Genomic DNA, 16440 nt, shown 5'->3' with positions numbered 1-16440 from the left:
AAGTGGAGTTCCCCGGCCTGCTGAAGCTGAAATGCGTTCTCTTCAAATGTGACTGGTTTGACCCCACCATCAATAGAGGTGTTCGGTATAGCAAGTTTGGAGTTGTTGATATAAATGCTACACGGAGGTACAACAAATTTAAACCCTATATATTGGCATCTCAAGCAGACCAAGTTTGCTTTATTCCATATCCGAGGATCAGACAATCTGGAATATCTTGGTTAGCCGCTATAAAAGTTACACCTCGGGGCCGAGTTTTGACTGATGAACAACCGCCTTTACAAGAAGATGCCGTAAATAAAGTAGAAGTACCTGAGCAAGCTACAAATGATATCTTACTTGTTGATCCACACAACCAGGGATATGAAGAACTTCCAGACGATGCAACAAATGAAGCCCACGAAGATGAATTTGAAGAAAATGATGAAGTGGATGATGTTTCTGATGATGAGTGATCGAGTTTGATTATGTTACAGTGTTTGTGTTTTATTGTATTATTAAACTCTTTGTATTACAAATAATATATATATAACTTATCAGATCATGTTTGTGGTTTGGGGTTTAGAAGTGTATAAAACTTATGATGTTTGTGTTTTGGGGTTTGGGGTTTCGGTTTTAGGGTATAAACAAAAACCGAAGCTAATTAGTCGTAAGATACGATTCAGTTACGAGGAATCTCAAATGTATCGAGGCTAATTAGTCGTTAGGTACGACTAAGTTACGACTAATATAAAATACATCGAAGCTAATTAGTCGTAAAATACGACTCAGTTACGACTAATCTAAAATGAATCGAAGCTAATTAGTCGTAATATACGACTCATTTACGACTAACCTAAAATGAGACGAAGCTAATTGGTCGTAAAACCTTTCGAAATTTCCTATAAATACTTACAAGTTTGCTTCTCAAATCAAAGATAAACTCATCAATTTGCTTCTCAAATCAGAGATAATTACTCACCAGTTTGCTTCTCAAATTAGAAAGATTTGAAAAAAAAGAAGGAGAAGAAAGATACTGGAACACATGTGGGCGGAGATAAGGCTAGATTTACGCAGGTCTCGCCTTGTTTCTTCCCACCTGTGATTCCAGTATCTTTTTTTTTTTTTCAAATATTACAACGGTAGTCCCTAATTGGTCGTTAAGTACTTCGTCCCTAGTTGGTCGTAAAGTTCTTTCGTCCCACATTAGTCGTAAATTTACGTCTCTTTTACGATTGCTAGTCTCTCACTGGTCGTAAATGGAAAAATTAATTAGTTCCTAATTGGTCGTAATAGCATTTAGTCCCCCATTAGTCATAAAGTTACGACTACTTTACGACTGCTAGTCTCTCATTGGTCGTAAATTTACAACTCATTTACGACTAACACAAAAGCTCTATATATACACAGACCTCGCGAGGCTATTTGGTTGCTCATTCCCTTATCTCTAACAACGACTTCCCATCTCTCTCTAGGTAATTTTTTTTTTTTTTTAGTTTTAGGTGGTTAGTTAGGTGATTAGATTAGGTTTGGAATTAGTTTAGGATAGAAGTAGATTATGATGGAGTTAGATTATGATCGAATTAGAATAGGTCTAGATTATTTTTATATAAAAAATTTGAATTGTTTATAACCATCTATTTTTTTGGTTTTATTTTTCAGAGTGAAGATATTGCTATGGCTGCCGGTAGACAGAGACTTAGGAACCTTGCGCCTAAAAACTCTTACGCGAGTACCTTTCTCCCACAGCCGGATCCATCAGCTTCTACTTCCGGCACTGCATCCGGCCAAGAGAATGTCCCTGAGAGCCAAGTTTCTACTGCTCCATATGTGCCTCCACATGCATATGACCCTGAAACTTACTTTCCGCAGTTTGATGACCCTGCTCAATTCTTTCCCAGTACGATGAGCCTCCACAGCAGCCTCGGTATGAGCAGCATCATCCTCCACACCATCCTCAGCAGCAGTCCACTGCTCCCGAAGCTGCGCTGGCTCCTGCAGCTGCTCCGGCTCCTGCAGATGTTCATCCAGATTTGATGGTGCCACCGAATGCACCATATGCAAGATATACAGTGGAAGACCTTCTCCAGATGCCGGGACGAGAAGGTTTACCGATCATCAATCCAGATCGACCACCCAACACTTACTGGTAATTTTTAATATATTAAAGTTTTAATTGCATTTAAATATACTAATTATACATATTGGTCTAAATATATTTATTTTTTCAAATTTTGTAGGTTTTTGACGGACAATTGTGTGGGACAGAGCGTTGAAGATATCATCAGGGCAAACTTCCGGTAAGCGCATCCGAACTAGTCTCTTACACCTGACCACGTTCGGAGGACTTGGTTCAAGTGTTTCGTGATTAGTTTTAAATATAATTTGTTTATTGTTTATTTAAAATATAATAATTTATTCAATTCAATTTTTTTATTAATGATTTTTTGTAGCAAAATTGGAATTGGTCCATTGCAGTCAACGAAACGGTGAAGGCAGAGTTCTACAAAAAGGCGATGGCTCGCCTAAGAACATTGTTGGTGATTGGAAGGAGAAGTGGAGGGTTTTGGGGGACGATGCAAAAGAAGCCTACCTCAGCAATGATATTTGGAAGGGCTTGACGGCTTATTGGAATTTTCCTAAGTCAGTTCAAAGGTCTCTCACTTGCTCTACGGTTTGGTTGACCTACGATGATGATGGTAACTTGCCAGTACCTCATACTTTCGGACAGATTCCACACACTGGGAGGGCACTAAAAATTATAAGTCTTCGATCTTTCTTAATTTTTATTAAATATATATTAATTAATTATTTATTGAATGCGTGAGTTTAATTTAAATTTTTTTTATACAGGCTGCCCAAAAAAGAGCACCACCATCTCTGGCCCGACTTTACAAGACGACACACCAGCATTCTGATGGCACCTTTGCGCATCCTCGAGCAGAGAGGATCTACAACACTGTTGAGGCTTGGATCAAGGAGGTCCAGACTCAGTTGTCGCAACAAAATCCGGAAGGTGCACCGGTCCAGCTGTCCCCCGTCGAACAAGACAAAATTTTTGAGTAGGTAAAAAATTCGATCTTTTAAATATATGTTTATTTACATTTTTTATTCTTTTACTTAGTTTTACATATGTACTAATTAATATCTATTTATTAATTGAAGTTTGCCCCGAAGAAAAGGGGATGTATTGTCGGGATCGGGTCTGTGAACGATGTCCCGAGGGCGATAGCTGAACACGCTGCAAGAATGGAAGAAGAATCTTCTCTCCGTAGGGATTTGACAGCTGCCAAAGAAGCCATGGCTGACCACAGGGACAAATTTGCGGTTATGGCAAATATGTTCGATATGATGATAGAGACAAACCCAAACGTTAACCCGGCTCTTGCCTCTAGGTGGCAGTCTCTATGTCCGACGTTTATCCCCGAGCGCACTCCGGAAGAGCAGGCGGATTTAGAGCGACGTGCGGATGAGCATAGTTCCGACCTCTTCGACGAAATAAACCTTAACACTTAGTTTTTTTCGGTTTTAATTAATTTGTATTTTGAATGTTTTATATTATGGATATTATTATGTTTCCGGATGTTAGATATTTTCTTTTAATTTTATCAAATTTAAAAAATTTAAATCAAACTAAGTTTAAATATTTGATTTTAATTAATATATAAAATTCGTAAATAAATACAAAATTTCGAAAATAAATAAATAAAGTTGGTCAAATTGTGACCAATGAACATCTAACCTCGATGTAAAGTGGTCGTTACATTACGACGAATAAACATAAGAGGTAAATTGGTCGTAAATTTACGACCAATGTACATCTAATATATGAGACGTAAATGTGCGTCACTTTTACGACTAATGCTTTTACGATTAACTTACGACCAATTGTCTGAGTCGTACATGTACGTCTGATTTACGACTAATTCATTTAGTCGTAATATTACGACCAATGTGCCTCTAATAATTATTTACGACCAGCTTCTAACGATCAATCGGTTTTCGAAGTTAATTGGTCGTAAAGCCCATATTACGACCAAATAGCTACTAATACTGTAGTCGTTAAGGTGCTCCTTTCTTGTAGTGACATAAATCACAAATTTGCCTCTGTAAAGATACCATTGCTATCCCTAAGATTTTCTTATAACTTCTTGAACGTATATATATTGACAAACACTATAAGGATGTTCCAAGTATTTCGTAATTGTTTCTACGCGCATATCTTTCTAGTATCCTAAATATTCTGAGTTTTGCATGCAGTTTGAGAAAAAAAGAATCTGAATATCCTGTTCCAACAATCTATCTACAGTGATGTAATATTCCTTAGTGATTTAGCTCATATATTAAAAATACAAGTTGAAGAACTGTATATTTCTAAGAAATAATTATAGTATTAGATATCGTAAATGCTTCTCACGTTTGAAAAAATTACATCTCATGACACATTCTAAACTAGACGCAACACAGAATGCTCAACTATAGTTCTCTGCCAATTTGAAAATATCATTTCAGATATAAAATTAATTAAAAGATATATATGTATATATATATATACGTCTTTAATGCAAATTGATCTATTACTAGCTACTAACATGTTTACGAAAATATAAGGAAATTATTTGTAAGCACCATAAAATTTTCAATGATCGAAAAGAGTTATAGTATATATTTAGGAGGAATTTAATAAGTATAGATGGCACTAGACATTAAAATTAAGTAGTGAAGGATTAGATATTATCATAAAGGTTTTGTCAAAAAGCTTAAAGTGCGAGGTTGTCAGTTGTAGCCAGCTGAGCTTTTACAGATAAATTACAACTTTCTTCATTTTCTTGGACCACTTGTCTCTAGCCTTATAATATACTTCCCTATGCTCAAAATGCACCAAAAATAGACACATAGAGCTGACCAATATCTCATATGATAATTTGTGTTACAAGTGAAATTAACGTATAATAGTAATTCGTATAAAATATAAAGGTATGTGTAATGCTAAGTAAAATAAAAATGCTATGATAAGCATAATAAGCCAATTAATATTTACATCCATATATTTTAACAATTAAAATATCAAACCAAAATTCTTATAAATACTTAGGAATTTGTTACTCTCATAAAAAAAACTCGTAGTTACATACTCAAATGTAAAGTCGCAGAATGTATGTGGATGCAAAGCAAATATAAAACAGCTTTTTCGTTTTATTATTTTTTTTAACTTTTTTTGTTTTTTTTATGAAATCACCTTACGTTAAGATCTCCTTATATATATAATAGTAATCCTTAACTAAATCTATTACATAATGATATAGGAATCTTATATCTATCCTAAACCTAATAGATCTAGTTATCCAAGTTTCCTTTATGAATAACTTGTTTGCTAAGTAATCTTTGAAGCGTATCCAACATTCTCCATTTTAAGCTTCAAATCATCCTCACTAAGGTTTTGAACTTGAATCTGCTCCCTCATCTCTTGATTCTTGCTAAGGCTTTAGTTAGGATGTCCGCTTTCTAATCTGTTTCGGTTACATGTTCCACGCCAATCTCGTCTTGCTCAATTCGTTCACGAATGAAGTGAAACCGTTTGTGAATGTGTTTGCTTCGACGGTGAAACACATGATTCTTAGTTAGTGCAATAGCTGATTTGTTGTCAACACGAATCATCGTCTTCTCCATCTTTGTCCCTGTAATCTCTCACTTATCAGATCTTGTAGCCAAATGGCATGTTTCACAGCTTTCGTTTCAGCTATGAATTCTGCTTCACATGAGGATAGAGCCACCGTGTCTTGCTTCTGAGAACACTAGGTGATTGGCATTTTTCTGAGACAAAACAAATGTCATGTTGTACTTCTTCCATCACCAGGATCAGTGTTGTGACTACTGCCACTATATCCAATGAGCTTCTTAGATTTTCCTTGCTTGAATGACAATCCATACCAGACCGTTCCTTTAAAATACCTCAACACTTGTTTTAGTGCATTGTCGTGTGATGCTCTCGGCGAATGCATGTATCTACTTAAGATACCAACCGATAACGCCATGTCAGGCCTTGTGTGCATAAGATATCTGAGGCATCCAATTCTTCTTCGGTAAAGCGTTGCATCGATTTCGAGTTCGTCTGATCCTTTGGCGAGTTGCAGACCAAACTCTATTGGTATATACGTTGAGTTGCATTCATCCATTGCAGCCTCCTTCAATATACGCCGATCATAAGCTTCTTGATTGATCATAATGCAGTTTGAGCTCTGTCTTACTTCCAACCGAAGGTAATATGTCAATAAGCCCAAATCATACATCTCAAAGTTCTTCGACATGTCCTTCTTGAAGTTTTTGATCTCCTTAACTGAGTTTCCAGTAACAAAGAGATAATCGACATATGTAGCCATGATTAGTAGCTTTCCTCCATCTTCCTTTCGATACACCTTTCTGTTGAGCACTTTTTGAATCCAAGTTGTTTGAGAATTTGATGGAGCTGTGTGTTCCAAGCACGTGGAGCTTGTCTTAATCCATACAATGCCTTGGAGAGTTTGAAAATCTTATGTTCTTCTCCCTTCTTTTCAAACCCTTAATGCTGAGAAACATAGACATCTTCATTCAGTTCACCATGTAAGAAAGCCGTTTTGACATCTAAATGATGAATCTCCCATTTATTTGCAGCAGTCAAACCAATCAAAAGTCTTATCATCTCTAGTCGAGCTACTGGAGAAAACACTTCATCAAATTCAATTCCATGCTCTTGTACATATCCTTTTGCTACAAGATGTGCTTTGAATTTGTTGATTGATCCATTTGCATTTCTTTTTATCTTAAATACCCATTTGAGACCGATGATCTTAACTCCGGCTGGATTTTTGACTAACGTCCAAGTGTTAGTCTTGCAGATAGAGTCTATTTCATCTTCACATGCGTTTGTCCACTGCTTTATGTTTTTTGCTTCATGGAAGTTAACGGGTTCATCGTTGATAGAGAGAAGTAGCAACTCACATTAAATCTATGAAAGTAAGATGCAGTCGTCAAGATAACTTGGTTTGCTTGTTTGACGAGTTGATCTTCTTGATCCCTGTGTTGCAGCTTGCTCGCTTTCTTCTTCTGTATGTGTTGATTTTGAGTTCGCGTCGAGGTGCTCTGTTTCGTCAGTAGTATTCTCTCCTTGATATATGCCGATCACAAACGGTCCATTCTCTTTGTTTAGTGTCGATCCCCAAGTCATACGAAACATTCCAGAGTTGAACTGCTCGTCTTTATCGGCTCCCTTCCAATTCCAGCAAGCTTGCTCATCAAAAATCAAATGCCTACTTAGGACTATCCTCTTGAAGTTTGGAATATAAAGCATTTAAGCCTTGGAACCCGGTTCTATTCCTAGATGAACCAACGTTTGAGAGCGGTCGTCAAGATTCTTGAGGAGGGCCGAATCCACCTTTACATGTGAGATACATCCAAAGACTCTAACATGACCGATGCTTGGCTTTCTTCCTTTAAGACATTCATACGGAGTTTTATTCTTTAGAGCTCCTGTAGGCACACGGTTGATAAGATAAATTGCATGACGAACATATTCGCCCCACATGTAGTCTGGAACAATCATTGCTTTCAACATGCTTCTTGTCATCTCCATCAACATATGATTCCTTCTTTCACCCACACCGTTTTGTTGTGGAGTGTAAGGTGCAGTCAAGTGACGTTTGATGCCTTTCTTGTTGCGAAATTCTTGAAAATCCTTTGAGGTAAACTCTCCACCTTTGTCCGTACGAAGCGTTATGATTTTCTTGTCGACTTCTTTCTAAAGAAAACTCTTGAAAGTTTTAAATCTTTCAAACACATCACTTTTCTCTCTTAATAAGATGGATCACATGTATCTTGTATGGTCATCTATTATAACAAAAATATATTTGTTATGTGATGGGGTTGCAGGGGATATCGGACCACAAAGATCAGCGTGTAATAACTCCAACGCATGACTCGATCTATACGCAGTAGCAGAAGGAAACGATTGTCTAGTTTGCTTGCCAACCAAGCAAGATTTGCATATCTGCCTTACTTCTTGTATTTCAGGTAATCCTTGAACCATCTCTTCTGCTGCATGGATCTTATGGTTTTGAAGCTGATGTGTCCGAGTCTAGCGTGTCATCTCCACGGTTCTTATTTAATCTTTGCGAGTAGACATGTAGGGCTTCCGACCTTGAGAGAGACTTTGTAAAGTCTGTTCGAAGCCCTTAAAACTTTTATTAGCAACCTTCCACTTGGATCACGTAACATTAGATAGTTATCTTTCATACGAACGCCACAGCCTTGTTCTGTTGCCTGACCTAAACTGAGTATATTACTTCTCAACTTAGGAATACAATATATATCTGTTAGTAGTTTATGTTCCCACGTTCTACCTTGGAGAAGTATTGAGCCTTCGCTGTTTATATCCACGCACGAACCATCTACGAATTTTACTCTCCCTTTAACGTTCTCATTGAGCTCTGAGAAGTAAGACTTCTCACCTGTCATGTGATTACTTGCGCCGTTGTCCAAGTACCACATTCTATTTTCTTTCTTACTCGGCTCAAGTGATTTCAGTAAAACTTTCTCTTCGTTAAGAAATACCGCTTCATGCATATAGAGATCAACATCAGCGTCCTCCATTCATCTTTGTTGAGTTCTTGATCGTCTTTCTTATCGGGACAAACAGAAGCAAAGTGACCTTTCTTTTTGCAATTGAAACAAGTGATTTGAGAGTAGTCCTTCTTCTCTTTGCTTCTCTCGTGTGAACCACTTCTTCCTCGTCCTCTTCTTATGTTGCCTCGACCACGTACACGATTCCATCCTCTGCCTCTTCATCTCAAATTGTTTGATCCACTTTGATCATACGAGCTCTCAGAGTTTGAGAATAAAAGATTACCTTGCTGCTCATATGATTCATCATCTTGAATATGTTTTTCGTAGGCTTTAAGTCACCCAACAATATCCTCAAACCTACTAGTATTTAAATCTAGCACTTGTTCAAGAGAGACTATGATCTGAATATACTTGTTTCGAGGAAGCCTATTTAAAAACTTCTTTACGATCTTAAGTTCTTCAATACTATGTCCCAACGAGGCCGCTTTAGATGCAAGTTTAGATAGCTTTTCTGAGAAGATATCTATAGAATCCGAGTCATGCATCCTTAGACGTTCGAATTCGTTCATCAAGGTCTGCAGCCGAGCTTCTCTTACACGATATGCGCCAAGATTTCTGGATTTTATAGCTCCCCAAATCTCTTTGGGAGAACCTACTTCACCAACTTGCAATATTAAATTCTCGGGAATTGATTGAAACAAAAGAGCAGTAGCGATATCGTTCTTGTCGTCTTCAGATGATCCTGGTTCAATTGCTTCCCATACCTTATGGACTCGTAGAAGAACCTTCATCCTCATCTCCCAAACCGTGTAATTCGTCGAGCTTAGCATCAGACAGACCACTGCACCGGGCACAACTTCTCGAGTCTTCAGCAACGCATTTGTATCCGCCATTGAACATTTTTAACAATGCACTCACAATAACCTGGCTCTGATACCAAATAAAGTCGCAGAGAACGTATGTGAATGCAAAGCAAGTATAAAACAGTTTCTTCGTTTTATTATCTTTCTTAACTTTCTTATGCTTTCTTATGAGATCACTTTACATTAAGATCTCCTTATATAGGTAATATGGATCCTTAACTTAACCTATTACATAATGATTTAGGAACCTTATCTTTATCCACTACAAGAAAACACGGACAATACTGACGGAAAAACCGACCGAAAAAAATCTGTCAGGATTTTCCAACGGAATTCCGACGAAAACTTGTCGGAAATATATTTCGGTAAATTCGTCGGAACTGCGTCGGAAAATCCTGACAGAATACATTCGTCGGTATTTCGTCATACGATCCCGACAGAAAACCGACAAAAAACTGACAAATATATGACCGTTGCAAAAAATTGACACTTACCGACGAAATACCGACGGCATACCGACCATGAAAGAATTCGGTCATAATTCCGTCGGTTTTTCCGACGGAATACCGACGGATTGAACAGCCGTTATACTTCCCGACTGAAAACCGACGAATTTGCAGCCGTTGCACTTCCCGACGAAATACCGACGGATTATGTAGCCGTTAGTATCCGTTTAAATTACCGACGGAACGCCGACGGGTTTAGGACGTTAATTTAGCCGTTATGATTCCCGACGGAATACCGACGAATATTTTCCGTCGGAAAGATTTCCAATTCATTATAAATACGACCTCTCCTTCATTCATTGAAATCACAACAAAACAATATAAATTATGGGTACTCCTTATAATTTCCGTTCTTGGTTAGATCAACCTCATATGGATCCAAATACAAATTTACTTACGGAGGAATACGCACGTGGTATTCAAGAATTCATGGGGGTGGTTCAAAGTCAACCGGAAGCAAGAACAAGTAAGTATTTATTATGTCCATGTTCTACTTGTAAGAATAATATCCGTGTCAAAAAAATGGAAGTATGGAGTCATTTATATTTGAAAGGATTTACACGTGGTTATAAGATTTGGTATCTTCATGGAGAAAGATTTGAGTATGGTAGTAGTAGCGAACCTCAAACTGCCGATAGGTTAGATGAACCTACCACGGATGTAGATTTTGGGATAGGGACTGTTCAGATGGTATATGATGCATATGGAGAAAATTTACCGTCGGGTGAAGAGGAAGGAGATAGACAAGAACAACCCAATGTAGAAAATTTCCCATGTGAAGAGGAAGGAGAACGAGAACAACCCAATCTAGAAGCCAGAAGATTTTTTGAAATGTTAGATGCAGCTAAGCAGCCATTGTATCAAGGATGTAAAGATGGGCATTCACCTTTATCATCCGCAAGTCGATTGATGGCGCTAAAGACTGACTATAATTTGGCTGAAGAATGTGTGGATGCGATTGCAGATTTTGTTAAAGATGTTCTTCCTGAAGATAATCTTGCACCTGGCTCATATTATGAGGTACAAAAATTGGTCGCTGGTCTTGGCTTACCATATCAGGTGATAGATGTATGCATCGATAACTGCATGATTTACTGGAGAGCAGATGAGAACAGGGAGAGATGTAAATTCTGTCGGAAACCTCGTTATCAGGATACGACTGGAAGAGTTCCGGTGCCATACAAACGAATGTGGTATTTGCCGTTGACTGAAAGATTAAAGAGGTTATATCAGTCTGAACGAACAGCAGAACCAATGAGATGGCATGCTGAGCACTTAACAAATGGTGAGATAACACATCCTTCCGATGCAGAGGCGTGGAAGCATTTTCAATCAACATATCCAGAATTTGCATCTGAGGTAAGAAATGTGTATCTTGCATTATGCACAGATGGTTTCAGTCCATTTGGAAAGCATGGAAGACAATATTCATTGTGGCCGGTAATCTTGACACCTTACAACTTACCACCACATTTGTGTATGCGACGGGAGTTTTTGTTCCTCTCAATTCTCGTTCCCGGGCCAGATCATCCTAAGAGATCACTGGATGTGTTTCTTCAGCCATTGATATATGAGCTGCAATTATTATGGGAGCACGGTGTTCATACATACGATGTTTCGCGGAAAGAGAATTTTCAGATGCGAGCAGTACTTATGTGGACAATAAGTGATTTTCCAGCATATGGTATGTTATCTGGATGGACCACGCATGGGAGGCTATCATGTCCTTATTGCCAAGACAACACAGATGCTTTCCAACTAAAAAATGGTCGGAAAACGTGTTGGTTTGACTGTCACAGGAGATTTCTACCACACGATCATCCATATCGTAAGAGTAAGACATTGTTTACAAAGAACAAGAGGGTGTTTGACAGTCCACCTGAAGAAGTAAGTGGCAAAAAGTTGAAGGAACAATTAAGAGATTTTGGTGCAGATAGAACGCCAGACGTGGGTGGAAACGGACATGAACCGATTTATGGTGTAGGGGAAAATCATAATTGGCATAAGAAGAGTATCTTCTGGGATTTGCCCTATTGGGAGACTCATTTGTTGCGGCACTGTTTAGATGTCATGCATATTGAGAAGAACTTTTTCGACAATTTGATGAACACCATCCTTGATGTCCAAGGCAAGACGAAGGATAACTTGAAGTCAAGACTGGATTTGGTTGATATTTGTGCTCGTCCCGAACTTCATGTTGATGAGCACGGTAAAGGTCCTATTCCCATATATCGACTGGATGCAACTGCAAAAGAAGAGTTTTTTGATTGGATAACACACAGTGTTAAATTTCCAGACGGTTATGCATCAAGTTTGCGTAATTGTGTTGACAAAAGTGAAGGGAAGTTTACTGGCTTGAAGAGCCATGATTGTCATGTAATGATGCAGCGCCTCCTTCCTTTTGCGTTTTCCGCACTATTGCCACGAAATGTCCACGAAGCAACCGCAGGTACTTTAAAATTTAACATAGTTAAATTAATTGTCATATTATTTTTTAATGCTTATATATATATATATATGCTTATGGAATTTGTTTTCTTCGTGTATGTAGGGATAAGTGCTTTCTTCCGTGATTTATGCTCGAGATCACTCACATCAGATGGTATCCGCAATTTGGAAGTTAAAATACCGGTGATCCTATGCAACCTCGAGAAGATATTTCCTCCATCATTTTTTGATGTTATGGAGCATCTTGCTATTCATCTTGCGAGAGAAGCGGCACTCGGTGGTCCCGTGCAGTACAGGTGGATGTATTTGTACGAACGGTTTATGTTTCATCTGAAGAAGAAGGTCAAGAATTTAAGCAAGGTGGAGGGATCAATAGTGGCTCAGTGCATCAATGAGGAAACCTCAAACTTTGCTGAATACTACTTTCCATCAGAAGTTCGAACAAAAAGTCGAAGACCTGCACGGCATGATGATAGAGGTGAAAGGGCAACTTATTATGTTTATGTGCCAAACATGTTTACACAAATTGGACGACATAGTGGAAAGTCAACGGACCGGATACTTACAGTGGCTGAGCATGCTCATTTGCACACATATTTGCTTACAAACTGCGAAGACATTCTTGAATATGAGAGGTACATAGATTTAAAAATATGAATTATTTGCAATATTTTTGAAACATATCTAACATTTTTGTGTTTTTTACAGTATTTACTTGGCAGAGATGCGCTTAAAGTACCCGGATGCGACAGAAGAACAACTCGAACAACTCAAGCAAAACAACTTTGCAACATGGCTTTCTGATTATGTAAGTGTCTAATCAGTAATTAGTGGTAACTAACCGTTTTACTTATTATCTTTTAATGAACGAAAACATTTTTTTTTTGTTTTTATAGGTAAGCCATTGTTTAGCTATTGGGCACCCACCTAAAGATTGGTTACGTGAGATAGTTTGTGGTCCAAAGTTTGTTGCAAAGTCATATCCGAGATATTGCACACGAGGATATGCATTCAGAGTTCTTAAGGAAAATACTGTAAGGAGAACAATTGATTGTGGGGTTTCTTCGTCATCCGGAGACGATGTCTACTACGGTAACGTACGCGAGATTTTGGAAATTCAGTACCCGGGAATGATTGGCATGAGATGTATTGTCTTCAACTGTGAGTGGTACGACAACGTTGTTGGTCGCGGAGTAAGCACTGACGCATTCGGTGTTACATCTGTACATTCGCGACGACGACTGGATTTTTACGATCCATTCATTCTTGCTTCACAAGCTGACCAGGTATGTATGTTGAAATATATTTTCCATCGGAAGTAATCATATATAATTACTTCGACTTATATAATTTATAATTTTTCAGGTTTGCTATATTCGTTATCCGCGGATTAGGCAAAGGAACGATCCTTGGATCGTTGTCATGTCAATAAATCCCAGAAGCCGAGTACAAGGAGTATTTGATCCACTACAACAACAATTAACCGAAGAGGACGGCGAGATTGGAGAGTTTGACGAAGACAATTCAGATTCATCATGTTCATCATCAGATAATTCCTCAGATGGAGAGTAGATACTCTTTTATGAATGTATATGCAAATTACTTTTAAACATTGTAGATTTCTTCTAAAAACAAATTATGGGTTTGAAACGTTGTATACTTTTAAATTACAAAAAATAAATTAGATTTGTTGATTCTAAAATCGAACGGTTTTGATTGATTGATTATATACGGTTTTGATTCAAAGTTAAAAAAAAATCAAACTGAAACTCTAAATTGATAATGTCCGTCGGTTTTCCGTCGGAATTTACCGACGCATTTCCGACGAAACCCTAGAATTTGAGGGTTTCGTCGGAAATGCATCGGTAAATACCGACGGAATACCGACGAACCCCTAGAATTTGAGGGGTTCATCGGTATTCCGTCGGTATTTACCGACGTATTTCCGACGAACACCTAGAATTTGAGGGGTTCGTCGGAAATATGTCGGTAAATACCGACGGACATTATCAATTTAGAGTTTCAGTTTGATTTTTGTTTTACAAATCTCACCATTGTATTCTCACAGTTTAAAAACTTTGAACATGACATATTAACCATTCAATCAAAACCGTATATAATCAATCAATCAAAACCGTTCGATTTTAGAATCAACAAATCTAATTTATTTTTTGTAATTTAAAAGTATACAACGTTTCAAACCCATAATTTGTTTTTAGAAGAAATCTACAATGTTTAAAAGTAATTTGCATATACATTCATAAAAGAGTATCTACTCTCCATCTGAGGAATTATCTGATGATGAACATGATGAATCTGAATTGTCTTCGTCAAACTCTCCAATCTCGCCGTCCTCTTCGGTTAATTGTTGTTGTAGTGGATCAAATACTCCTTGTACTCGGCTTCTGGGATTTATTGACATGACAACGATCCAAGGATCGTTCCTTTGCCTAATCCGCGGATAACGAATATAGCAAACCTGAAAAATTATAAATTATATAAGTCGAAGTAATTATATATGATTACTTCCGATGGAAAATATATTTCAACATACATACCTGGTCAGCTTGTGAAGCAAGAATGAATGGATCGTAAAAATCCAGTCGTCGTCGCGAATGTACAGATGTAACACCGAATGCGTCAGTGCTTACTCCGCGACCAACAACGTTGTCGTACCACTCACAGTTGAAGACAATACATCTCATGCCAATCATTCCCGGGTACTGAATTTCCAAAATCTCGCGTACGTTACCGTAGTACACATCGTCTCCGGATGACGAAGAAACCCCACAATCAACTGTTCTCCTTACAATATTTTCCTTAAGAACTCTGAATGCATATCCTCTTTAGAAAAAAACCGACGGAATATGTTCGTCGGTATTTACCGACGATATGTGTTCGTCGGTATTTTGCCGACGAATTGCCGACGAATATCAGTATACCGACGAGATGATACCGACGGACATATTTCGTCGGTATTCCATCGGTATGCTACTTTCCCGACGAGATTATGACGGATTTGTCCATCGGTATCAAGCAGTTTTCTTGTAGTGTATCCTAAACCTAATAGAATTAGTTATCTAAGTTTCCTTTATGAATAACTTGTTTGCTAAGTAATCTTTGAAGCTTATCCAACAAAATGTGTATTCAAATTCAGAAATATATTGATTACGCCATTATGTTAAAGAAAAACAACCAAGTGTGAAAATTGAGATTAAAACCGAGCTAACGAAACATATAGGCTAAAAGGTTATAAAAATTTTAAAAATTATTTATCTGAATGATGATTTATTAATGTGACAATAATAAGTCATGTAGTAGTCCTAACGTTAAGCAGTACACTTTGAGGGAGTTTTGGTGGAGACAGTTAGCTAGAGGTTGATTTGGCATCTTTATCAATATCAGTTCGATTTTTAAAAAACCTATTTAATTCATAAGTTCAACAAAGAATAAAGTCTGGTTTATTAGAAGATAAAAGTTAACGACGAAAGAGACATCATAAGCTTGCATCCATAATCAAAGGAAATCGTATTTGAACGATCAACAAGTAAGGATGATTCAGTCTAGACAGTATTGAATGCCTTGAGACGAGAAGAACTGCACTCGGGTCGTAGAAAACATGTGATCTCATATGAGAAAACCGAATATATGACTTTATCAACATGGACGACGGGCTGTTTTTCTATCGCATTCAGACCACTCTCTGATTATAAATTAAAGGTTTAATCGACTGAATAGAATACCATTTTTTATTTCTATAGTTTTTTTGTAAATCAAGAGGTGTATGAATTTTCAGTCCAAATAATTTTTCCAGGCTCGGGACTAGCCGGCGGTAAACTGATGACATGGTGTAAAACATTCCTTCCGAGAGGAATGAACTACAGGTGCAATAGAACTTATTCCAAACACCAAACCAATAAATTTTGTAAACATAAGTGAGTTCAGTCCTTGTTGTATAACGAACTCGATTCCTTAATCGAACTCACTTTTCGATTCCAATTTACTTCTAATATAAACAAGATTTTCTACCTGTTTAATCCTTAATC

The 16440-nt window shown here is 37.6% G+C and overlaps 3 protein-coding genes across 3 annotated transcripts; 1 reads left to right on the top strand and 2 right to left on the bottom strand.

Annotated features, from left to right (window-relative positions):
- Positions 1-5810: 5810 nt before the first annotated feature.
- Positions 5811-6359, bottom strand: LOC106330814 (uncharacterized mitochondrial protein AtMg00810-like). The gene has a single exon (XM_013769224.1). The coding sequence runs from the start codon at positions 6357-6359 to the stop codon at positions 5811-5813; it is 549 nt and encodes a 182-aa protein (XP_013624678.1).
- A 3376-nt stretch (positions 6360-9735) lies between these two features.
- On the top strand, positions 9736-14043 carry LOC106328932. Its single transcript, XM_013767478.1, has 5 exons — positions 9736-12395; positions 12498-13029; positions 13103-13202; positions 13291-13680; positions 13760-14043. The coding sequence occupies exons 1-5, from the start codon at positions 10274-10276 to the stop codon at positions 13964-13966; spliced, it is 3351 nt and encodes a 1116-aa protein (XP_013622932.1). The 5' UTR covers positions 9736-10273; the 3' UTR covers positions 13967-14043.
- A 546-nt stretch (positions 14044-14589) lies between these two features.
- Positions 14590-15205, bottom strand: LOC106333582. The gene is made up of 2 exons (XM_013772013.1): positions 14953-15205; positions 14590-14873 (listed from the first exon to the last, which is right to left on the bottom strand). The coding sequence occupies exons 1-2, from the start codon at positions 15106-15108 to the stop codon at positions 14667-14669; spliced, it is 363 nt and encodes a 120-aa protein (XP_013627467.1). The 5' UTR covers positions 15109-15205; the 3' UTR covers positions 14590-14666.
- Positions 15206-16440: the final 1235 nt, after the last annotated feature.

This window comes from Brassica oleracea, chromosome C3 (assembly GCF_000695525.1).
Source record: "Brassica oleracea var. oleracea cultivar TO1000 chromosome C3, BOL, whole genome shotgun sequence".
In the NCBI taxonomy this organism is placed as follows: domain Eukaryota; kingdom Viridiplantae; phylum Streptophyta; class Magnoliopsida; order Brassicales; family Brassicaceae; genus Brassica; species Brassica oleracea.
This window is presented reverse-complemented; position numbering and strand designations above follow the sequence as displayed.